Raw genomic sequence first — 24352 nt, 5'->3', positions numbered from 1 at the left:
CAGCAGTGTTTTTAGTAATAGTAACATAATTTAGAAAAGTAATTGATTAAACAATTGTGAAGCAAATTAGAATTTATGTTAAAATTAAGCATTGAAACTGATTTCATTTTGGCAGGTGATACTTCCACAGTAAAATTATTATTCTTAGTACTTTATTATTTACGTCATGTTACTGAAGCAGATGAAGTATGTAAAACCCTGTTTAAAAACATACCTCCTACCATGTCATTCAAATTCTTTCCTGCTGTCCCATTTTATGTAAAAAATACTATTTTTCAAACATACACCAGATTGTTACACATAATGGGCTACTGTTCTTAGGATGTTTCATGATACTTAGATCTAATGATTTTACACCTATAACATCTCACAGAATATAGACACACACTATGTTTATCCTCACTATATTGACCAAATTTAGTGTGACTTGTACATTTGTATCTTCACATAAGTAATTGTCCTGTTGTTGAACACTGTGTGTGGTGGATACCTTTTTTCCTTGTTCCATTCTTGGACAATGGGCTTGAATTTATGAGATGCAAGTTGGAAGAAGTAATGGGTTTCTTGCCCCAATTGAAACATCCTCTTGGAATTTTGAGAGTATGGCTGTCCACATTGGACAGTGTCTTCCTTCTAGTATGTCTCATTGAAGTTTTTTGAGCATTTCTATGATGATCACATGCTGACTGCACAAATTGTGACAAAGATTGCAACTCACCATTGAATCATCTTCTGTTTGTAAAGATATTTCAGCTTGGTAGGTGTGCTGGACTGACTAACTTTACTTGAGTATTGGTCCAACGAGAGTTTTGTAGGTGGCCTTCTGTGTGGGTAAATTATGTCTTCTCACCATTTGTACAGTAAATGTTGATCTGTCATCTTCACAATTAGACTTATTTGATTTTTCAACTTTAAGTTTCTTCGCATAGATACGTGAATGTTGTGATTAACACTGTGCAAGTGACTGAGAGTGGAGTATATGTTTGCATTATCATATGCTTTGAAAAGTTAGTTTATTGTCGAGTCTAGAAGGTTATATGTGTTTTTGAGTGCTTGGCGAATTTTTATTTTCTAAAAAGATGGTTTAAAGAATTTACATTAAATTTTACTTTAAAAATGGAGTAAAGTACAGGATCATGTTTGAAATGTTGACTGTGCCTCTTGGCGAATCTACTGTCAGTAAGACAAGAGTTTACAAGTGGTATAAATGTTTCAAAGAGGGTCAAGATGGTGTTTAAGATTACGACCACCCTTCATGCCTTAGCAAATAAATTACTGAAGACATTGTGGAAGAAGCAAAGGAAATGGTTCTGAAAAGTTGCAGACTCACAGAGAGGTGGCTGATGATGTCAGCATATCCATTGGCGTGTGCCAAGCAATTTTTTAGAATGTTTTGGGCATGAAATGTGTAGCAGCAAAGTTTGTTCCGAAATTATTGGATTTTGACAATTGCATAGACATAGTTCAAGAATTGCTGAATGAAGTTGACAACGATCCAGAACATTCAGAGGGTGGCTTCTAACATTTTTAGAAATGAGAGCTGTGCTAATATTGTGGAGATTTATTAGGTAGTTACAGGAGAAAAGAGTCTTAGAGAGGTTACTGCTACAAGTATTGAGATTTGGTGTGGTAATGATGTTTCATAACAGTCAAACAATGGAAAACAAATTTCACGAGAACATGAAAATTAAATTGTTGTACAAGGGTTATTGTTATAATGAGGTTTTGTTATCGCAACTCGGAGCAAGGAGCCATGCTTTTGTGGCTGAGAAGTAAGTTACTGTAGCACTTATGTGATGAAAAATAACATTAAAACACAAATAATGAAACTCATTTTGTTCCTTCATTTATTAATACTGTACCTTTAGTATATCTTACTTTTGTGTACAGAAAAATTCACTTATTTTTCCTTTGTTTCTTTTTTCTTAAAAATTCTCTTGTGAATATTGTCTATCTCACCTCTAATGCAATCAACTGCTGCACTAAAATACTAGGGATTGAAGATGCTTCTTGCTGCTGGATGGTTTCCAAATGACCTATTAGCTCCAGCAGAGGTGAGGGATTCACACTTTATCACATCATTGTCATTGTCAGAATCTCAGTAGACGAATTACCCTTAAACTCCTCGGTGAGAGATTCGTCGGTATATGTTTCAAACACCAACACCTCATCATCCACTGGCAAGTATTCAACTACTGAAGCATCTATGGTTTTACCAATAACTGCTGAATAAATCTCCAGATTGCTTTGAATATCATCCTGCGTTATTTCATCCACCACAACAGTCTCACCAACATCTTCGCTTTCGGAAGTTCTTGCATTTTGCCAGCATTTCACAATCACATTCTCCTCATCATCTTCTCTGGCTAGAATAAAACAATCCCGTCTCATCTGCGTTGTACAAATTTTCAGGACGGTATTTTTCTAACAGTATTGACAGACCATTAATTGGTACATTCTGCGCACACATCTCATTAAATCGCTCCTGTGTAACCACTGTCCACATCGTCAGCAGCAGCCATCTTTGTTCTTTTTCTTGATGGATTAAATTTGCCACGTAGAAAACTTTTTTCAATTTCTTTTCGTTTTTTAAGGAATGTAGCTAACATTCATTGTGCAAATCCATACTTCCTCGCCACATCCAACTTCTTTCAGTCCGTTATCAGTGTCTTTGAAAACCTCCATTTTTGTCTCCAACCTTATTTGTTTCCGAGTTCCAGCCATTGCCCAAATCCTAGCAAGGTCCAAAGCATTTACATTAACTAAAAACATTCACAGATTGCAAAAATCACGGAGAGAAGCTGTGTACGAGCCCAACAAAACGCTTGTGTCTGCTACTGAAGCTCAATAATTAACGGACAAGTTAAACACTCGTTCAAAGGAGCTCTTTGACGTTTGCTGCTCAGCACAGCTCACCCGTGGCTGTACGCTATTCTCTTTACCGCTAGAATAAATGCGCTACTGTTGTATGTAGCGAAGCTTCTGGAAATAAACTGCCTAAAGTCTAGTAGCTAAATGAACAATACCTACCGCTATAGTGAGCTGCTTGGAAGTACGAAATAGTAAACTCCTTGAAATTTTGTCTTCGTTATAACAGTGTGTTGCTAAATTTACCTCATTGTTGTAATGAGGGGTAATTATCATAGTACATATAGGAAATCAGACAGGGCCATATAAAATTATCACTGTGCCTTGGTTTATGGTTTTATTGGTAATCGTTATATGGAGGGTCGTGGTGGGGGAATGTGTAGCGCTGCTTGTGAAAGCATGTAGGGACTTGGTGAGGACAAGATAGGACAGCTACTTGTAGTTGGGAGGGGTCGGGAAGGAGAGAGGTAGGGGAGAGGTGGAATAAGAGGCTATGTAGTGCTGGAGTGGCAGCAGGAAAGGGGGCAGATAGATAAGGGGGAGGGGTTATGGGAACATAGGATATATTGCAGGAAGAGTTCCCTCCTGCACGTTTCAGAAAAACTGATTATGGTAGGAAGGATCCAGATGACAGGCTATGGAGCAGTGATTGAAGTGAGGCATACTGCGCTTGGTGGCATGTTCAGCAGGTGGGTTGTCCAGCTGTCTCATGGCCGCAGTTTGTCAGTGGCTATTTGTGTGGACAGAAAGATTCTCGGTTGTCGTGCTTGTGTATAAAGCTAGAAAGTAGTTGCAGCATAGGTTGTAAATCACGTGACGGCTACATCCATACTCCGCAAGCCACCTGACGGTGTGTGGTGGAGGGTACCTTGGGTATCTCTATCGGTTTTATGTGATGGGAGATTGGTTGGTTGGGTGTTTGGGGAAGGAGACCAGACAGCGTGGTCATCGGTCTCATCAGATTAGGGAAAGATGGGGAAGGAAGGCGGCCGTGCCCTTTCAGAGGAACCATCCCGGCATTTGCCTGGAGTGATTTAGGGAAATCACGGAAAACCCAAATCAGGATGGCCGGACGCGGGATTGAACCGTCGTCCTCCCGAATGCGAGTCCAGTGTCTGTGATGGGAGATGCCTGTGACTGAACAGGTGATGGGATGATTATGGGACATATCTTGCATCTGTGTCTGTTGTAGAGGCAAGGAGTTGCTCTTACCTAATTTTGATTAATTTGCATTATATGGAAGTAGAAGGCAGTTAAGACGCTACACAGTCAACACACAATGTTGTTGTGGAACAAATGTTTTAATAAATTCCAATAATGTTCTAGTTATTATTGTTGATTTGCAAAGAAATGCAGTGTTTTTAATTTATTTTTTGCTTGGTCTTGCACTGTCCTCTAATTTGTTCATTTATATAGTGAAAGTCTTTTGCTGTCTTTCCCATTCAATCATTGTGTTCTTCCCCCCCTCCCTCTGCCTCCTTCCCCTTAGGAAAAGACCAAACTCTTTGCAGGTTGAACATAAGCCTGAATGTGTTATTTGATTTGGCATAGCAATAATTTTTCGCCTACGGACAAGATTTATTTTCATGTGTGTTTTGGTTGTTAGAAGACTTCACTCTGTTACAGGGAAGAAAATCTCGGCGTGAAAGGAGGGCATTCAGAGAAAGACGTCTACAGGGCAGGAAAATCAGCCCCCCAAGGTAACAACTTGAAATATTAGCTGTGGCAAAGGCACAGGAGAAAACATAGAAGCAGTCAAGTGTAATCAATACATTTTGCATATTCATCCAAACAGATTTGTGTATATTGTAAATTTTGGTACACAGACAACTCTTCGCTTTACTAAGGTTACATTATTGGGTGTACAAAGCCCGAGATGGAGGACATAAGTAATACTACTGGTAGGTGAAACATAAGTTCACCTGTACAGTTAACTCTTAAAATGCTGCTAGTGAGATTCAGAAATCTATGCATTAAAACTGTCGACATGTAATATCCAAATATACACTCAGACCGTTACATTGTCTCTTCCTTTGCTGATGTGGACTTCTGTAAGAAGTTTCACGCTATAGCCAATTGCTACATTTGATCTTACATAGTCTTTTGTCTCACTGGCTGTTCAGTGAAATTATTTATGCAGACTGTAGAGACAGACTACTTTGGATGTAAGATTTGTTCACTTTCCTATGTGCCTTCCAGAGTTTATGAAGCAGGACTACCGTATTTACTCGAATCTAAGCCGCACCTGAAAAATGAGACTCGAAATCAAGAAAAAAAAAAATTCCCTAATCTAAGCCGCACCTGAAATTTGAGACTCGAAATTCAAATGGAGAGAAAAGTTTTAGGCCGCACCTCCAAATCGAAACAAAGTTGGTCCATTGTAATATGAGACACAATTTAGGTCGAATGAATGGTGATACAGCTACAGTAGTTTGGTTCGAATCTTAAGCTTAGCAGTTAAGCTTTACCAGGTAGCCATTGCTATGTGTCAGGTGCTCCGTCCGTATTTATACGGGTACCCTTCCTTTTTCACGTGCTTCGTCTGGTTTGAATCTATTGCTTATTTTGCTTTGATCTGATAAGTGCCGTTTTCTTTGTTATAGGTGTTTACGTCACTCTAAGCTGAAAATGCATTACTGTACTGTTTCATGCATTGTTTGTCGCATTCTGATAGTGCGTGTTTACGGCCTGTCGCCGCTCGTGTCATGGCTTGCTTTTGTGCGCGCTACCGCCGCTTACAATAAAAAAAGAAAAAGAGAGGAATCGTCTCATTAGAGAAACAATGGCAAGAGACTGCTATTTGTTGTTACTTACAGTGCTGCTTTCTTTGATAATGATCAACAAGAACAAATAATAGACTGCGTATGATAGAACATGTTCTGAACGAGAGTTAGGTGAAAATTTTTCTCCATTTGAAAATCTTTGTGGCCGCTTCTTTAGTACATCAAATTCTGCGCAGAAATTAGTGTCATCTTAGATTTAAAAATTTAGTCAGTTGCCTTGCTTCATTTCTGACTGTGTCACTATTAGGCATGAGAATAATACGAATATAAACATGACACGATACGTATATTCTTCCGCGTTTGCTGTTGTCTCACTCTAGTTTCGTAGTTTATTAGGCAGACAGGATTTAAATGAGATAGCAGCAAACACGAAAGAACACATGGCAAAATGTTTATATTTGTATTATTCTTATGGTGAAGAGAATACTGCTTGTGATTCACATTTCATCAGGTTCCTATTAGCAACCATCTCTTCTCACAGGTAGGAAAAAATTCAGAACGTAGAGTTGGCCATATTGACAAACATCTCAAACAATTTTGCCAGTCGGATTTTCGTAGTACATTGAAATTCTGCTACATTCGAAGATGAACAATGCGGAATTTGTATTTACTTCGTTGGATAATGTATGAAAATGCAGTGGTCTTAACTCAGGGCGGAGGAAAAAACCTCGTCTTCCGCCTTTTTTTTTTAATTTATTTGCTGACACAGAGGTTTTGGTGCCGGTATTTATCTTTGTGCCTACAAAGCATGCCTGTGTAGCGCTACATATATTCGACGGCAGAAGTTAGTTGTGGTGGCACCTACCAACATTTTTCAGAACTTCCGCTTGCTTTGCACTCGATTCTAAGCCGCAGGCGGTTTTTTGGATTACAAAAACCGGAAAAAAAGTGCGGCTTAGATTCGAGTAAATACGGTATACATTTTGGGATATTTGCTTAATAGATATTGTGGCTGGTGAACAGTAATTTTATACAGATTAGACAAAAATATATAATGCCAGAAATGCTGTGTCTTTTCTCAGATTGTACTGATTCAGGTTGGGAAATGTTTCTGCAAATATAATATTAATTTACAGAAATGAATACTAGTAAAAAAATTAAGCTTTAGTGGTAATGAGCGGGATTCATCTTGGAAGGAAAATACACATAATGTAGATAACCTTCAAAATATGAGGATGAAGATGGAAAGGATGGATTTATAACCATAAGGAAATTGGTTACACCATAGAAGGCATATCACACTCCATAGGTTTCAAGGGGATATGTGTTAGTTAAGTATCAATGGTGTGAAACAATAGTATTTGGGTGGCATCCTGATTGTTAAAACGTAAGATAAATGTGGGATAAACATATGTGTCATTGCATATTTATGTGCGGTTTTTGGAAGGGGGAGTTTCAAACCAGAAAAATGGTGTCTGAAATTATACCATCAAAAGTGTTGCTCACACTTTGCCTAATGCACCTGGTGGCTATAATTAAACTTTCGCTACTTATGAGGTCCCCCATGAAAAATGAGTGATTGTAAGACAGTGAAACGTTTTGGAGGCTTTTGTATGGACACGTGAGAGAGAAGTAATGAGTGAACCATTGAAAGAAACGCATTTTAATTTCCACACGAAAGGGAGGATTCAGATATTGTAATTCTGGTGGTTACTCAGTTTGGAACAATTGGCCAATGATTTGGTTTTCTCCAAATGTGTTATGGTGTAACTGAGTGACCTCACGAGCATTGTGAGGTGCAGCACCATTGTGCATCAGAACAATTGAGTCCAAAGCACCTCTCTCTTGTATAACAGAGATAACATGTTGGCAAAGCAGATTACAGTAATATGTGCCATACAACTGTGTATCTTTGGTCCTCGGGATCAGAGTTCCTCAAAGAAAAGTGGACCAACTGTAAACAGTGCTGTAAAGCCACACCACACAGTGACACGTTCACTATGAAGGGGCATTTCTTGAACATTTGCTGGTGGTGACGATCCCCAAATGATGCAACAACTGTGAGTTTTCACTGCCCCAGTGAGCATAAAGTTTTCTTCGTAGGCCACCGTGTCGTCAATTTTAACCCTTGCAAGTAACACAAGTTCAAAGTCTATTCTAATGCGAGTCACGTGGGTCAAGCGTGAGTAATGTGAAGTTTGTACGGTTACCATTTCGCACTTATTCTCAGCACTTGCAGAACAGTTGACTGTGGAATGTTCAGCTGTTGTAGCATTGCTTGAGGATTGACATTGCATCCAGGATTCTCAGACATGGCAACAGTAACTTCAACAAACAGTGTGAGGCACAATTGGCTGCCGGCTTCTCCCAAAGCAAACTGAACCATTGGACGATCATTCCAAAGTGTGTCACTGACAATATTACCAGATTTGAACCCTCTCATTTGGAAATTAAGATGGGTTTCTTGAAGTGGTTTATTTGTTATTTCTCTTCTCCATGCCCTTACAAATGTTTGCACAAAGTTTCACTCTCCAAGGATAACTTTGTTTTTCGTGGGACCCTCTCAAGTAGCAAGAGGTGTATGATAACTAACCTGTATTACACGACAGAAACCAAAGTGAATTTTTCTGCTTGGTTATCTGTAATGAATTTAGATTTTATCCTCTCAGGGTGTAGGTGTGGTGTCATCATCATCATCATCATCATCATCATCTCGTCACCATTGATACACAAGTTGCCAAAATGGTGTCAGATAAAAAAAGACTTGCAATTGGGGGTCGAAAAACCCCAGATAGGGTCTCTCTGCCAATAATCGCATATGATGATTTTCTTTTTTAATACAACAACATGATGTCCATGCTGCTTTGCAGTTTCATATATCTCTTAAACTCAATACACAGGCTTGTGGACATGACATACTGTCTTTGATGAACTTTGAGGTATTCTGTTAGAGGTCAGTCAAACAGAAGTCTCTTTGGGTTTGGTATTCGTGGATGTAGTTTAGTCCACTTGTACAATGTGAATGCTCACATTATACATGACAGTAACCAAATGTAAAATGAGATAAAGCAACAATTGTTCTTTAAACTGCCATTTAAAGATACTATGCCATTTCAGAATAGTAATCTTAAAGTTCTTGGCCTTTTGTACCTTAAAAAGCTGTTTGCTCTCGGGGACTGAACCCAGTCACTGCTGATCCAACATGGAGCACTAAAGGTTGACTATCTTTGCCAACTGGAACTTTTAGTCCACTGTCCCCATCATTCATTTTTGATCACATTCGCCTTGCATGGTTTTGTTTGACGTAAGTTTCATGTTTGTAATAAATTTGAGATGAGCCAGCATGATTGATTTCTTGCGTTGTTCTCAAAAATATTTTTCATGAAATTCTGTAGATCTTGTACTTCTTTCTGTTGTTGTTGTTACTCCCATGACAACTTGAAAACAGCTGAACCACAGTCTCAAATATGATAGCTTCACCGAATATTCTTTGCACAGTCCGTATACCGAAATCACGAGCTCAGCAGTGAACAATATTCATGAACATTCAGTATTAAGAACACGGCACGATCTGCACGGAATGGACAAGAAAGTGGCGGACGAGTGGTTGGCTGAAAGTCGTGTGATACACTTTGCGTTGCTTCTGCACATCTGACATTTACACACTTTTGTTTATGCTCCAAACTCTTATTACTGCTCAGAAAATATTTCCTTTGTAATCCCGTTTCATTTGCATTGAGGAAACATTTGCAGATGATTCACATGTTGAATATAAGGAGCCCACGGAATCCGTAGGTATCTGAGAAGGAAAACTGGAGCATTGGGAATTATATGGTTTGAACAATGCAGATTGCATGTGATTTATAAGACAGTGGTGCAGTAATTTGACATACTGTATACTTTTATAGCAGTAATCTATTTGAATCGCTGTTGTGGGAGTCACGGACAAGAAAACAGCTGTATTTTTTTGAGTTATCAATGTGAGATACATTTAACATACATTTTCTGCAGTTTCATAAATGTGTAGTCATTTTGATTTATGTTTGGAATATTGTTATATGGTCTGGAAAGCTATGGCTGAAACTTAGAAATCAAAAAAGAGTAGAAATGTTGGTTTTTAGGCTGCGTTTGTAGTGGAGCGGCGTGGCATGATCAGAGCTGTGCGGTGAGCACAGCAGTGCTGGCAAATCAAACCGCTGTTGTGCGCGTGATTATATTAGTGCAGAGCAGAGCGATTCAGATGTGTTTATTTCACAGAGCAGTGACCAGTGTGTTCGAATGACTCTGGCTGCGTTCGGGCAATGCTAACAGCATTTGGCTGTTGCTGTGGGCAGAAGGCTCAGTGCTGATGCTGACACTTGTTTATTTTGTTGTGCCGTAGAGAAAATGGTATCAGCAGAAGCTTTGAAAGCAGTTGCTTTTACTCTGTTCTTTACGGGACCAGCGAAACAACTACTGTCACGTCCGATTCATTTTGGACAAGTTATGTGATGAGGCCCTCACAGAATTACTACAATAAATTCAGAATACATTTCATTAATCTCTTACTTCCTTCACTGTCTGAAAATTAGAGTTGATAAAAATGCTGAAGTAGCACAACTGAGAAAAGGATGAAAATCATGTTTTATTACGTGAGAAAGTTTTTAAAATCATCTCATTTACACAGCCTCATTTGAAATCTCCAATGAATACAAATGTCAATCCAACTGATGTATTTAGTAGCAGAAAGTCTGGTGATACGTTAAGCTCCCCTTCTAGTGAAATACACTAGAAGAATAAATCTATTACCTTCACTTTCCTACCCATATCTCTGAACATTGATGATAATGAATTTCTCCTGAAGATCTGCAAAAGCTTGTAGTACAATTCAATGAAAATTTTTATTACTATAAAACATTGCACCACAATTTTCTGGGCATTTTCTGTCAATATCACCGAATGCAGTTATAAATTTATATAAATCATTTACAGTATTTAGGAAAAGGCATTCACTTGTAGAATACCTGGAGCCAACCCCTCTACACTTTGGTAATTGACTCGACAGTACTTACAATTGTTGTGAATCCTATTGTAAATGTCAGAGCCATGTCTCAAAAACTTATTCAGGTTTCTAGGAACTTGTAACAATTCTCAAATGATCAGCTATCGATGGACTTTAAAATGACGTTGTTTCATCGGAAAAATCTGTAGTTGCCTGAATACTTGTTAAATACGGAAATATTGTATTTTAATTATACGGCAAAATATTTTCCTCTTTGTGTACTATCATTTGCCAAAACCATTTATGAGATATGAGGAATGTTACGAACGCGTCATTTTGGCTTTTTCGCTGGCACACGAGTTTGGGACGATCCATTTTCTCGAGATTGGTGATAGCTAGCAATGTTATTCCAAGGTTAAAGAATAATTCAATGTGTTAGCTACATTTCATACGCAGAAACATACGACCTAACATGCACCAAACACAAATTCATAGCAGCTTCTATTTTTTGATACAAACTTTTCAAAATTCTTGCAGTAGGTTACTTACTTTTGAAATAGTACAATAGCTGTTACCATTAATGAAATGACAGGCAGTTCACCGTGAAGCTGACGAATAAGGCTACGAGATGTGCGAGAATCAAATTTTTCTACCTAGTGATTTCTTTAAAATCGTTTGAGAAAGACTACAGATCGGTTGGCTCGCGCATTCACTGTCTGTGCAGTCGAGTGAGCCTTCTGGCTGCCGTGCCTCTCCCTGCCCCGCTGTACCTGAGCACAAAGCAGTGCTGCAGCAGGTGCCCAACACACAGCTCCGCTCTGTGCTGTTGTGCCGCTCCACTACAATCCGGGACCTAAATAACTGGTGGTGGTTCAGATATTGAAAGAGAAGTAATGCATGTGGACTGTGCATAAGTGAAATTAAGACTGTCTTTGTACTGTACCTCTGTAAAAAGAGATTTAAAGAATCTGCGTTATCTGTATAACACTTCTAAAATGAGTGTTTTTTTTATGACCGACCTGTGGCCTCCAGTGGCTTTTTACAGAATAATTGCATTTTCTTTGAGTTCTTAACCTGATTTATTTTTCTGTCTGTATTGCACTGAAAAGTCTGCCCAGCAGGTCATTATACGGTGTATGTTATCTGGAAACAAATTTGTTTCATTGACTCACGGTGTTTGTTCTTGGCAACAGTAATGCCCTCTTTATTCTTTGCCTTCAGGGCTGCATCCTGTACTGCTTTGTTGTATCTCGAGTTTGGTTTAATAGTAGTGTACATTAACAATAATCCACAGTACGGATAGCTGTATCAGTTGGGTCGGTCGATACTCATATCGTGTGCAAGTTCACTGAATGCGATGGAGGAGCAGCGTGGTGGTGCTGTCCCTACAGTGATGGCAACCGCATCACAGTGCTTATGAATTATTGTGTGTTTTTTTGTTGTACGTATATTTATAGATAATCGCTGTTTTGAAGAGATTTTAACAGAAACGAAGGTAATAAGGTGAATAACCTACGTTATTATACTGTAACAAGCTACTGCTGACCCCACGTTTCCTATACCAAAATACTCTGAAAATACCCATGAATAATGTCTGAAATATTGTTGGGGCTTGGTTTCACCCTATATTAAATAGTAACGTTACAACGAAATTTGTTTCTGTTTTTAATGGATGTTGTTGACCAATGATACAGTTTCACTATCTGCTTGTGTATATGTTTGCATGCACTGTATGCACGAGTTTTAGCAAAGCTAATTTAAGAAATTATAGAAACAAAACCTTGAGGAACATTACTGCTTTTTTAAGGTTTTTGCTACAGCTGATAGAATCTTTAAAGTTTTGTACTTCTTCAGCACGTATAATTTCTCACCTCCATTGAATAGTTGTCGAAATTTCTTTTTACAGCTACGCAGCTCGCACGAGCCCGACTTACGACCCTTACCGCGTGTCTACTTCAAAGTCGCGCTCTCGCTCGCGCTCACCGGTAAATACAGGTCAGATAACCTACATCACCAGTTTCGGAGGGGAAGAGGAAGAGGAGCAGACACACCCTACAGCGGCCCCCGGACCCATGAACGTGAGGTCCTATGGAGGTGCCGACTCATCTTACCACCACAGCAGCAATGCCTCAGTGTGTTCCGCCACGGCGGGGTCGTCTGCCGGCAGTCAGAGCAGCAGCAGTCGACGAAACCGGTCGGTATGCTTATCACACTGGACGAGTTCGGCATCAGTTCTTTCGGTTACGGCAATAGTCTCACTGTTAGTATGAAGTTCTTTACTGTGCGTGCATAATTCCATTTCAGAGTTCAAAATTGTGTTGCAAGGGGACCTTACAAACTCTCTCCCTCTGATTTTGTTCATGCTTATTGGATACTGAGGGCATTGCTTACGCAACAGTAGCCTAAAACATTGTGACGCAATTCTCAGAAAAACTTGATAAAAAAATTGCCTGGGGAGATTAGAAGATTTCCTATTGCTGTTAGTACAAAACATATACAAAGTACTGTTGAGTATAAAACATTTGCAATGAGCTTCCGTAGTTGGTAGTAGCTGAGTGCATAGCATGAAACTATTGTAAATGTAAAATCATCAATTCGAATCTCACAGGTAGTAACATTTTTTAATATATAGAAATGTTAATTAATAAATTGTGGTTCAGGCCATTACTGATTCTGCAATAATAGATTAAAATTTAATACTGTCGTTCTAAATGCCTTATTGTTAAATGGAAGAAAACTACTTCGATAATGAAAGTATTTTGTTTTCTGTATGACATTTTGAATTTCGTACCAAATTTGATTTTAGAGTGAATACCGCACTATCATATTCATGTGACTAATAATTAAAAATAAAAAGATGTCATTTTTATTATTTGTTAAGAGATTATGAATCACTCTTTCTCAATTAAAATTTCTGTTTGTTAATAAATAAGGAATTTAAATAAAACTAAAAAAAATTACTGCTAGCGAGATTAGAAACGGCCGCTTTATGATAACGAGTCCACTATACTATTCTCTTAGCTACTGTCAACAGTGTGAAATAAATTGCAAATATTTTGTACTTTTAACACCAGATAATATAAACTTGATGAAATTTGGAGAGGGCCACTGTGTAAAGTCTCCTCTTAAGTGCTTAGGAGTGGTTTAGACCACCTCCGTGGCCTTCCTGGCTCCTAACACAGAAATCCCAGGTTTGATTCCTGATTTTTCTGTGGAGTAAGGCTGGAATATAATCCACTTAGCTTTGTGAAGCAGATAAGAAGCTGGTTGATAAAATAAGCAGTGGAATCGACATGCGAACTGCCAAAGTGGTGCCCAGGGTAGAGGGTGCACCCATCTGGGAGCCAAACAGCATTTTTAGTAGTAGTGTCGAAGTCGTGACATGTCCACCCAGTTCTTGTTTGACGAGGAAAGTGGGTACCAGTCTCTTGAGTCTTGACTTAACTGTGGCGCATTGCTGCAGCATATTACAATAATATATCTATTTTACAGTAATAGATGTAAATTTAACCCTTCTGACATCATCAGTGCGAGAAAATTAGGAATAGCAAATTTTGAGAGAATTACCTATTCTAGTTTATAAAAAATTGGCCTAATACAGGGTGCAGCAGTCAAACCTGCATTTTTTAAATGAGTGTAAAATAAACATGAATGCATATATCAAAATTTTAGCCATACAATCTTATTCTACGTTAAAAAGCATTTAAGAAACATTCAACACATTTTTTTTCATTGCTTGAAAATAACATCAGCAAGATGGCATCCTTCTCGATCAAGGCATTCTCGGAGGCAATTTACGAAGCTGTCCATCACATGACGGAGCATACCCTGAGGAATTCTCTCGATTTCCAGCCAGATCAGATTCTTGCTTTGAGATCACCAGCATTATGAGATCTTTCTTCGTACACTTTGCTGTTAAGGTAGCCCAGTAAGAAAAAATCACAAGCTGTAAGGTTGGGTGAAGGGGGGGCCAAGCAATCGCTCCATTCTTGGAAATCGCCCACTTGGAACAACTTAATTGAGAACATTAATGCTCATGCAGCCTTTGTGACTTCTTGCTCCATCTTGTTGTAATAATGTTTCATCATTTACTGCAGATCGACAAAACTGATGTATGAAGAATGTCCTTAACATTGTTGAATAGCGCTCAGCATCCACGGTAACATATTGCACTCTTAAGTTCTCATTTTACTAAGAACCTATTATTCCCAATGAGGACATTGCTCACCAAACGTTACCTTCGTTGAGTGCAGGGGTTTTTCATGCAGTTAGTGAGGGACTGATCACTCCAATATCTAAAGTTCTGTTTGTTCACATATCCATTGAGATGAAAATCTGCCTTGTCACTCGTCCAGAGATTGTGAACAAGCTCCTCGTTTTCTTCAATCATTTGCAAAAGACTTTCACAGAAATGCTGTCGAACCATGAAGTCATTATTATTCAAAGTGTTAACCACTTTGATTTTGTATGGGTTGTGGTGTAGGTCTTAACCTCAAAATATTTCGGACAGTCCTGTCAGAAATTCCAAGTGCAACACTCTGTCTACACGCTGATCTCCGGGGGCTTCTTCCCACAGCAGTTCTTCCACATTCCACATTCTCGGGAGTGTGCAGTGTCTTCGCTCCACCACATCTTTTCCTTGTTGTTTCACCAATTTTTTCAGTTTTCAACCCAAGTTTTTATTGAGTTAACCGAAGGCACCAGCCAGTTACAATTAATTTGAAAATGCGCCCGGAAACGACACTGAAAATATGCCCGGAAACGAGTGGCTACATAGCTACCGCTTTGGTAGAACTCTTTTCACTGCAAATGATCATCGTTACTCAGTCCACTGCCTCATGGCTATTGAAATGCTTTGTGTTGGGGAACGCAGTGGTGACCTTGGTTACTCGCCCCCCACTACTTCCAGTGCTCCGCGCACTAATAATAAATGCAGGTTTGACTGCAGCACCCTGTACAACTTAGGAGGGTTCCATACAAACTTAACCCCTTAACTTAACAACTATTTTTAAAAAGAGATTATGTTCCAAAAAATAATTTTTTTATGTTAATGAAAAACATCCTATTACGAATGACATTACATAGAGACATGTAAAGAATGCTTTTAAAGCTCAAAATAATACGTTAAAATTTTTTGAAAATCATCAGAATGAAAACCAAACTATATTTGTGCGCTGCACTTTGACTAAAATATCCTGAAACTTGAAGTCATTTTTTAATTTCCATGTTGCTGTGAAGTCTTACCATATATTTCACAGCTGTTTCCTATGAACATAAATCTTAAAGGAGTTGGCTGGAGCACAGTTGATGTATTTATCTTGTACAACTGGCGAGCACTTGTCGCTCAACTATCGTCACTTTCAGTTTCTAATGATGTAATAACATCATATTCTTCACTTTCTGAGCTGCTAAATTCATTGCCAAACTCAGGATCACTATAGTAATCCACTGCCTAAACAACAGTGTGGGAGAGAGTCTGAAAGCATGTGTTACGTTGTCAAGTATCAGAAGCGGCAACAAACTCAACCAAAACATCAAAGGCAGGCTACAAATGTAGTACTAGATGCTCTCTAACAACCGAAGATGTAACTATCACTACTGAAAAAATATATACAGGGTTTTATTTTTTCCAAGATCTCCTCTTAGTTACCTGAATATACACTGGATTTTAAGTTTCTGCCAAAATAATAAAATCAAGGGAACTCGGGAGTTTATGTTAAGGGGTTAATTATGTGTATAGACAGTTCATCCATTCTGGAAATCAAGGACCTCTATGATTTTTGTCTGTTATCGACAGAGACATTGGTAAGATATCGGCCCCATGGATTCCGACGTCTTAGAGTATACTTAGTATCAAAATATCTGACATAAATGACCATATCTTTTGATTGAATTGACTTAGGAGCTTCACTTTTTTACATCACCATGGGGGGGGGGGGGGGGGGGGGCACATTTAACTTGATAGGTCTACCCCTTACGCTTTGAACAGTCAAACAGATCAGAAAACAAAGTGTCTTATAAGGGTTCAGTGTTCAGTGTTTACTGATGGAGTTGCAGAACCTTAAAATTTAATGAATAAAAACATGTGAATGGCTTTCCTGTTTGTGTCAAGCAATCTTTTTAGGATGCTATAATTGAATGGAGTGCAGTTATGTGCTAATGAAACCTATTGTCTTCATCAAAGAGGAAGGTATGTATCATTTAAAAAGACAAGAAGAAAATGTTTCCATATTTTTGTGTTAATATACCTGTTTAATGTGTTGTGTTTTGATTTAAAGCCAGTGAATATGTAGTGTTTCGTATTATCTTCAATGGGACTGGTGGAAGATATCTTTTTGTCACTTTTTTGGATATGCTGTCTACCAGTGACCTGATAAAATATATGTAAAATTATTGAAAAGGTTATTAATTAATGTGTTCCACACTGTTTTTTCAGACTCCCCCCAGCTATTGAATTAATCTGTTAGAACAACTTGTCCATGCCTCTCTTTGCATCTATTCAATTTGACATCCTCCTGGAAAACAAAAGTCGTGTATACCTCTCACTTTTCATTTATTTTGTGGCAGCTGAAAATAAAACAGCAGCAGATACAAAATTGCTCAAGTAAACACCTGATGTGTAATGTGACAGTTATCGAAAAAAATAAAGAAGAAAACTTTACACTCTACATAAAACCACGGAACTTAAGTGGAAAGAAATATGTTGCAGCCAGGGGAGGTGTGATATATTACAAGCGGCAGTGTGATATATTACAAGCGGCAGTTGAAAATTTGTGCCACACAGAGATTTGGACTCGTACTTCCTGCTTATCACGAACAGTTGCCGTAACCGTTGGGCTGTATTCGCATGCCACCAAGATTGACTCAAACTTTAATTGTCACTAGTGCTTCCACTTAAGATTTCCAAACACCACTGCTAGACGTACACTCACAGGATACGTGAAATTAGCACCACTGGGAATGCGGTCAATGAAAGACTTTGGCTTATCCTCTGTTGTCAATCCATTTGCTTCACATTGCTGTAACAGTCATATGTAATTAACCCTAAGTCGACCATTTGTGGTGTTCCCCTTTCTCGCATGTGCGTGCACGCACCGTGGCTGTATGCAAACTTATTCTTCTCGACTTCGTTTCCTGTCAGTGGCACTGTACTACTTCCAGCTACTGAATGACGAACACATCTTTGACCATGATATTCTGTATTGTTTCAAATGTATACATTAATTGTGAAGAGAGAGCCAATTATCAATGACCCATAATTTCAAATGTATCATCCAATATGTCTGACCACACCAAATTCAACTTAAGATGTAAGATTTACAGTTTTCATTTGTCTTGAACGTTTAAGTTGTAGTACGTCTGCTTTCTCTGAGGTGTTCGTGACACCTTGAAGGGGTACAATCGAGGAATAAATATCTATGTCCAGCAAGTGTAGCGACAGTCATGATGCTTTGCTGTGTTATGTCACTGTATATGCACCATCTGCACAGATCAGGATGTGCACTGTGTATTTTTCGCACTACATAAAATGTTTGTAAGAGACATGACCATCTTTCACCAGTGTGAGCTTCTTCGGTGGAATATAGGTCATTCTCACGAATAACCCCGTATTGCAGTACACATTTAATAACCCCAATACTAATCTGAAACTTTATATTGGTTTCTTTCTTTCTTTTTGTCATTCTCTATCTCCCTCTTTAACCAAAGAAATCTTCCTACCTCACGTGAAGCTAGAAAAATTCTGTATGTAATCGAGAGGCTCGATTTGGGAGCACTGAGAGTTTTGTAAAACTCTTTGAGTATATTTTTTTGTAGCGTTGCAGGAGGAAGCAAAAAGCGTAATGAAAAGAGAACACGGTGTGGAAAGTTTGCAAGAACAGTTGAGGCATTCTCTGGAATGTAATTAGATCAATATACAGAGCATCAGATGTTGTAAACAGTTTTTTTTATTCATTTTGAGTTCTTGTAAATGTACTAAATTTCAGTCAAATCTAAATGAAATATTTGTTGTTTCAGAAAATGACATGATTGTGTAATATGCAAGAATTACTGATTGCTTTGGATTTTAGTTAAGGAGGGCCTCGGCCAATATGTTTGTGGCGTGTAAAGATTGATGGAGTAGAATTGTTCATTGCAATTACTGTTGAACTTTTAAGCTAAGATCGGCCTCTCTATGAGAATATACTATCAGTGTTCATCAGATGTTGCTCAGAGCATGCAATGAAACTAGCATTTTCAACACATGGTAAAATGAACTTGCACAGACAGCCATTCTCTTTACTGGCAACATCACGTATAGAAAACTATTAAACAACATTCTGGTCTCACACATTATTTATTACCAGATTGGAAGCAAATGAAATTTTAAAATAAATGTTCATTTCCTGTTGGACAAGTAAATGTTTGATAATAATTATTTACTGAAGGAAAGAAAGTGGAGTTTAGTTGCTCCACAGTTTCCGTACTGTTAATTTGAATAAGTCAAGATTTATTCGCATTTTTAAGCACTTAGAATGTATCATGTTAAATTTTAACTGAACTGTTGCAGGTCGTTTATATAATTTTGATGCCTTAGGCGTGTCACACATTCTGAATGTCAGCAAATAAAAAACTTTCCACTTGTGGCGAACTGCAAGTTAATAAATTAGACTCTACTCAAGTGACACAATAAATAAAGGAAATTGTGTTACGTTTACAAACTGTTGAATATCGTTGTAAATAACTGGTACTTAATAAGCACCATTTGAGTTACTTGGTGATTTTTGTTTTTCTGAAGTTGCTTTTTGATGAGTAGAATATTGTGTGTCACCAAATCATTACATTTGTATATTTTTGGGAAATGCTTTGAAAATATTTTTTCCTTAACTCTCTCTCTCTCTCTCTCTCTCTCTCTCTCTCTCTCTCTCTCTCTCTCCCCTCCCCTCTCTCCCCCCTCTCTCCCCCTCCCCCCACTCTCTCTCTCCCCCTACCCTACCCTACCCTACCCTACCCTACCCTACCCTACCCTACCCTACCCTCTCTCGAATTTTACTTTTTGTTTTCCGTTGATACTTACTTTTAGATTGGATTACTGCATCTTTTTGTCTCTGATTTTAAAATGGTAATTCAAAAGTAATTCTTCATTGTGCGTTCAGTGCGAATATGCAGACCAATTCCTCAACTGCTCATATTTAAATAGGGAACTGTTATTAGGATTGCTGATATTCATTACTCAGTTCTTGTGCAGAACATGTATCTTTCGTAACTTTTTGCATTTATTTTTATCTTGCCGTCATTGAGGTTTCATTTCTCTCTCTTTTTTATCATACACTGAAGTAGGTATTTGCTTAAATAACTTTGTGATAGATTTGTGATTATTTTTATCAAAATGCTAATACAAAAAGTAATTTGATTAAGCAGTGACTTTTCTACAGATCTCGTTCACCACGTTCATCTGGCTGGCGGAGACGGAGAGACCGTTCTCCTTCGTCGAGCAGCCGAAGCAGCCAGCGCAGGCGATCTGGAATGTCACCACCTGGTTATAGGAACAGGTATTTGATTATGATTAGTTTGGATGTACTCATCAGTAAACTCATTGAACAGAAATTTTGTCACTACCCAGGGATATTACGTTAACCCTTGTGCTGCTTCAGATGTGCTCTCTGCGTTCTGTGCTGAATACAGCTTTTGTTATGACTGTACTGCTTACCAAATTCTGGTGCCTGTTCTGAGGGATGGTGTTCTGGTCAATATGAAATACTTATCATCCGATTTTTCGAAATCTATTGGCTGAAAAAATTTGATTTTTTCTCTACTTAGTCTGATATCGTCATTCGATAAAGAAGTTAATTTCTTTTTGTTAGTCATCATACTTCCCTGTGCACCATCAAATTAAGTAAAAAATTGCACGAAATTTTAAAAAGTTTGCTGAGGTAAAAACAGACCGGTTGCGTGTTCATAAAATGAGGAATGTACACATAAACCTTCCGAATAGTTGATTTCAGCTCATACGTTGCAATTATGAAATTTAGATAAGATATCAGAATTTTATTTAAAACTGTGAGCAGAACAATATTTCGTTCCCGAGTTATTGGGCTTTATGTCCGACGGACGGTCAGACGTGATGCAGTTATTCGCATCCTTGGGCATTGCGAATCATGTGGTCGTAACACTCATCGTATCTCATAAACGATTCAAGATATCAAAACAAGGTTTTTTGCAGATGATGGCATGCAATGAGGCACATATGTAGTATGATAAATGCTTTTATTAAACTTTTTATTCACCGAGAGATCGTAGTAACTCGTTTGCAGCAGTGAGAGTTGAGCTGCTCAGCACTCATAAAGATGTTCAAAGCACTGTAGGAAACCCAATCAACGTGCATATTCACATCTGCAGTAGGTGGAGAATGGCATGGCAGAATGTGTGTGGACATCCACAACAGCTAAAGGGTTAATGTTGTATAACTTAATAGTGGGCTCATTTAGGTGGCAAGAGTTGTCAAGTTTTATGATGTACGTTGTAATTTGCTGAAGACGCTAAATGACAATTAGATCACGCAGAACTATCAAATCATGGGATTTTTGGTTGCTGCATTCCAGATGCTGTCCCAAATTGTCCCAGACAATCTGTGGTATGAAAATGTGTGACCTAGCAGACTAGTTGAGTGTTCATAAAATGTGGAATGTACACATGAAACTCTATTAGCAAGGCTGCTGTTACATTTAGAGCAAGTTTCCAATCTCTGCACCACATTGAAATCTTATCAAAATCTGACTGAATATGTATACAACTTCTTTCAGATAGTACTTCTTTACAGATAACTGCATCATCTGCAAAAAGCATGATTTTGCTATTAATATTATCTGCAACATCATTAATGTACAACATGAACAGCAAGGGCCCAAACACACTTTCGTGGGGAACACCCAAAGTTGCTCCTACATCTCACAGTAACTCTCCATACGAAATAAAATTAGATTAGATTAGTACTTGTTCCATAGATCATGAACACGACACTTCACAATGATGTGGAATGTGTCACGTTAATAAAAGGTGTCTATACAAGATATTACATTACACAAAATATTACATGACACTTAATTTTTTTTTTTTTATTCTTTTTTTTGGTGGGGAAATTACCCATTTACTATACCCAAAAAATCATCTAATGAGTAGAAGGAGTTGCCATTCAGAAATGCTTTTGATTTCCTTTTAAATGCTATATGACTATCTGTCAGACTTTTGATGCTATTAGGTAAGTGACCAAAGAATTTTGTGGCAGCATAATTTACCCCCTTCTGAGCCAAAGTTAGTTTTAACTTTGAGTGGTGAAGATCATCCTTTCTCCTAGTGTTGTAGCCATGTACACTGCTATTACTTTTGAATTCGTTCAGATTGTGATTAACAAATCTCATAAGTGAATATATATATTGTGAGGCTACAGTGGAGATCTCTAGCTCTTTAAATAAGTGTCTGCAGGATGATCTTGGATGAGCTCCAGCAATTATTCTGATTACATGCTTTTGTGCAATGAACACTCTTTTACTCAATGACGAGTTAACCCAGAATATGATGCCATACGAAAGCAGAGAATGAATATAGGTGTGGTAAGCTAATTTACTCAGATGTATATCGCCAAAATTTGCAATGACCCTAATAGCTTAAGTAGCTGAACTCAAACGTTTCAGCAGATCCTCAGTGTGTTCTTTCCAGTTCAACCCCTCATCAATGCATACACCTAGAAATTTTGAATATTCTACCTTAGCTACCGATTTCTGATCGAAGTCTATATTTATTAATGGTGTCATTCCATTTACTGTGTGGAACTGTATATACTGTGTTTTGTCAAAGTTTAATGAGAGCCCATTTGCAGAGAACCACTTAATGATTTTCTGGAAAACATCGTTTACAATTTCACCAGTTAATTCTTGCCTGTTGGGTGTGATAGCTAACCTTGTATCATCGGCAAAAAATACCAGCTTTGCATCTTCGTGAATATAGAATGGCAAGTCATTAATATATATTAAGAACAGGAGAGGACCCAAGACCGAACCTTGTGGCACCCCATTCTTGATTGTTCCCCAGTTTGAGAAATTACCAGTTTTTTGCATATTATGTGAAGTGCTTATTTCCACTTTCTGCACTCTTCCAGTTAGGTATGATTTAAACCACTTGAGCACTGTCCCATTCATACCACAGTAGTTGAGCTTGTCTAGAAGTATTCCATGATTTACACAATCAAAAGCCATTGATAGATCTCAAAAAATCCAAACGGGTGACTTCTGGTTGCTCAGAGCATTTAATATTTCATTAGTGAAAGTATATATAGCATTTTTTGCTGAAAAACCCTTCTGGAAACCAAACTGACATTTTGTTAAAACTTTATTTTTGCAAAGGTGTGAAGCTACTCTACAATACATTACTTTTTCAAGAATTTTAGATAAGGCAGTCAGAAGAGAGATTGGGCGTTAGTTGTTGCAGGGTGTATACGACCCGGGACAACCGGGAAAAACCCGGGAATTTTTTCATCCTGGAGAAAACCGGGGAATTTTTCGGAATTCCTGGAATTTTTCATTGTTTTAGCTATCAGTTAAATTTTTGTAATTTTGATTCTCTAGCAAAGAATGTTATTGTATCCTGCTACTGGAGAATGATACTGCAGCAATAAAATATAAACGAGAGGGATAAAAATAAAACTTTAGTGGCAAAGGAAGTGTGCAATTTACAACAACAAAAAACAGTCCACACACAAGCCTCTGCAAATAGCAAAAATATGCCAAAGGCCGTAGGGCGCAGACTGTAATTCTTCGTAACAATAAACTGCTTGCTATGAGCATGACGTCACAACTGTTCACATTAGGTTCGTTTGACCAATTGCCAGTGGTCTGTTGCGCATGCGCATTTGACTCGCGTATTAAGCTGTACCTTCTCCCGCTACTTGAGGTTTGGCTGTTAGCTGTATCGGTAGTAGCAGCAGCAAGCAGCCAGATGCAAACGAGAAAATTTTTTCTCGCGCGCCCTAGCTGCCAGATTCACGCTTGCACAGAGTTGTCTGAATTGTAGTGGGGAGGGGGTTAACCTCCACGTGACTCGTGTTTACGTTAAGTGATTTCGCTGCTTCTTTTCGTGTACAGCTCCCACGTCAAATGAAAACAAAACGGATTTCTGTGGCCGGGAGCTATCAAGTGAACTAAAATACATTCACATAATTACGGAGGGCAAAAATATATCATTAATTTCAGTTTTCTGATTTTACTTTATTTCCAAGTTAGTAGCAGTCAAGCATTAATCGCCTTGCAGGACAGTGAAGTTATTTTTGCAAGTTTGCTAAAGAAATTTGGCTTTATTAATCTTTCCGCCGAGGCAGTCATTTTATTTGAAACGAAGTGTTTCATTCTACAGTATTGGCTAGTTCGAACTGTTCGCTGAATTTCAAGTGCAATTTCAAGTGCACGTTATCATCTTCTGCCATATATGGCATTATGCCATAATAAAGAACCAAAAATGAAATTGTAGAGTACTGGTACTCCAAGAAAATTTGCATCCCAAAAACCACACTGAAAAGCTTAATATCAGATGGGACCTACTTCATTGTGAATCTGGAAAAAGCCAATTTGCACTTCAAGCCGAATTATGCATTTTAGAATGGTTTACGAAATTCCGATGCTCTTTGGAGTATCCTCTGATGCACTGTTTCTTTTATGGTGTAATGTAAGCTCTCTTAGTGCTTTATACACACAAACATGCAGGTTTCCTACACCACCGCAGTTGCACACGCACAATAATGCCTGTTTTCTGG

The 24352-nt window shown here is 38.2% G+C and overlaps 1 protein-coding gene across 4 annotated transcripts in view; it reads left to right on the top strand.

Annotated features, from left to right (window-relative positions):
* The window catches only part of LOC124551326 (CLK4-associating serine/arginine rich protein), a 169486-nt gene that overhangs the window by 53013 nt on the left and 92121 nt on the right, over positions 1 to 24352 (top strand). For all 4 annotated transcript variants that reach the window (XM_047126339.1, XM_047126340.1, XM_047126338.1 and 1 more), the window contains exons 7-9: positions 4495 to 4568; positions 12479 to 12766; positions 19986 to 20102. In XM_047126339.1, the coding sequence (XP_046982295.1) occupies positions 4495 to 4568; positions 12479 to 12766; positions 19986 to 20102 (479 nt within the window). The remainder of the gene's footprint in view (positions 1 to 4494; positions 4569 to 12478; positions 12767 to 19985; positions 20103 to 24352) is intronic.

Source organism: Schistocerca americana, chromosome 9, assembly GCF_021461395.2.
Source record: "Schistocerca americana isolate TAMUIC-IGC-003095 chromosome 9, iqSchAmer2.1, whole genome shotgun sequence".
In the NCBI taxonomy this organism is placed as follows: Eukaryota; Metazoa; Arthropoda; class Insecta; order Orthoptera; family Acrididae; genus Schistocerca; species Schistocerca americana.
This window is presented reverse-complemented; position numbering and strand designations above follow the sequence as displayed.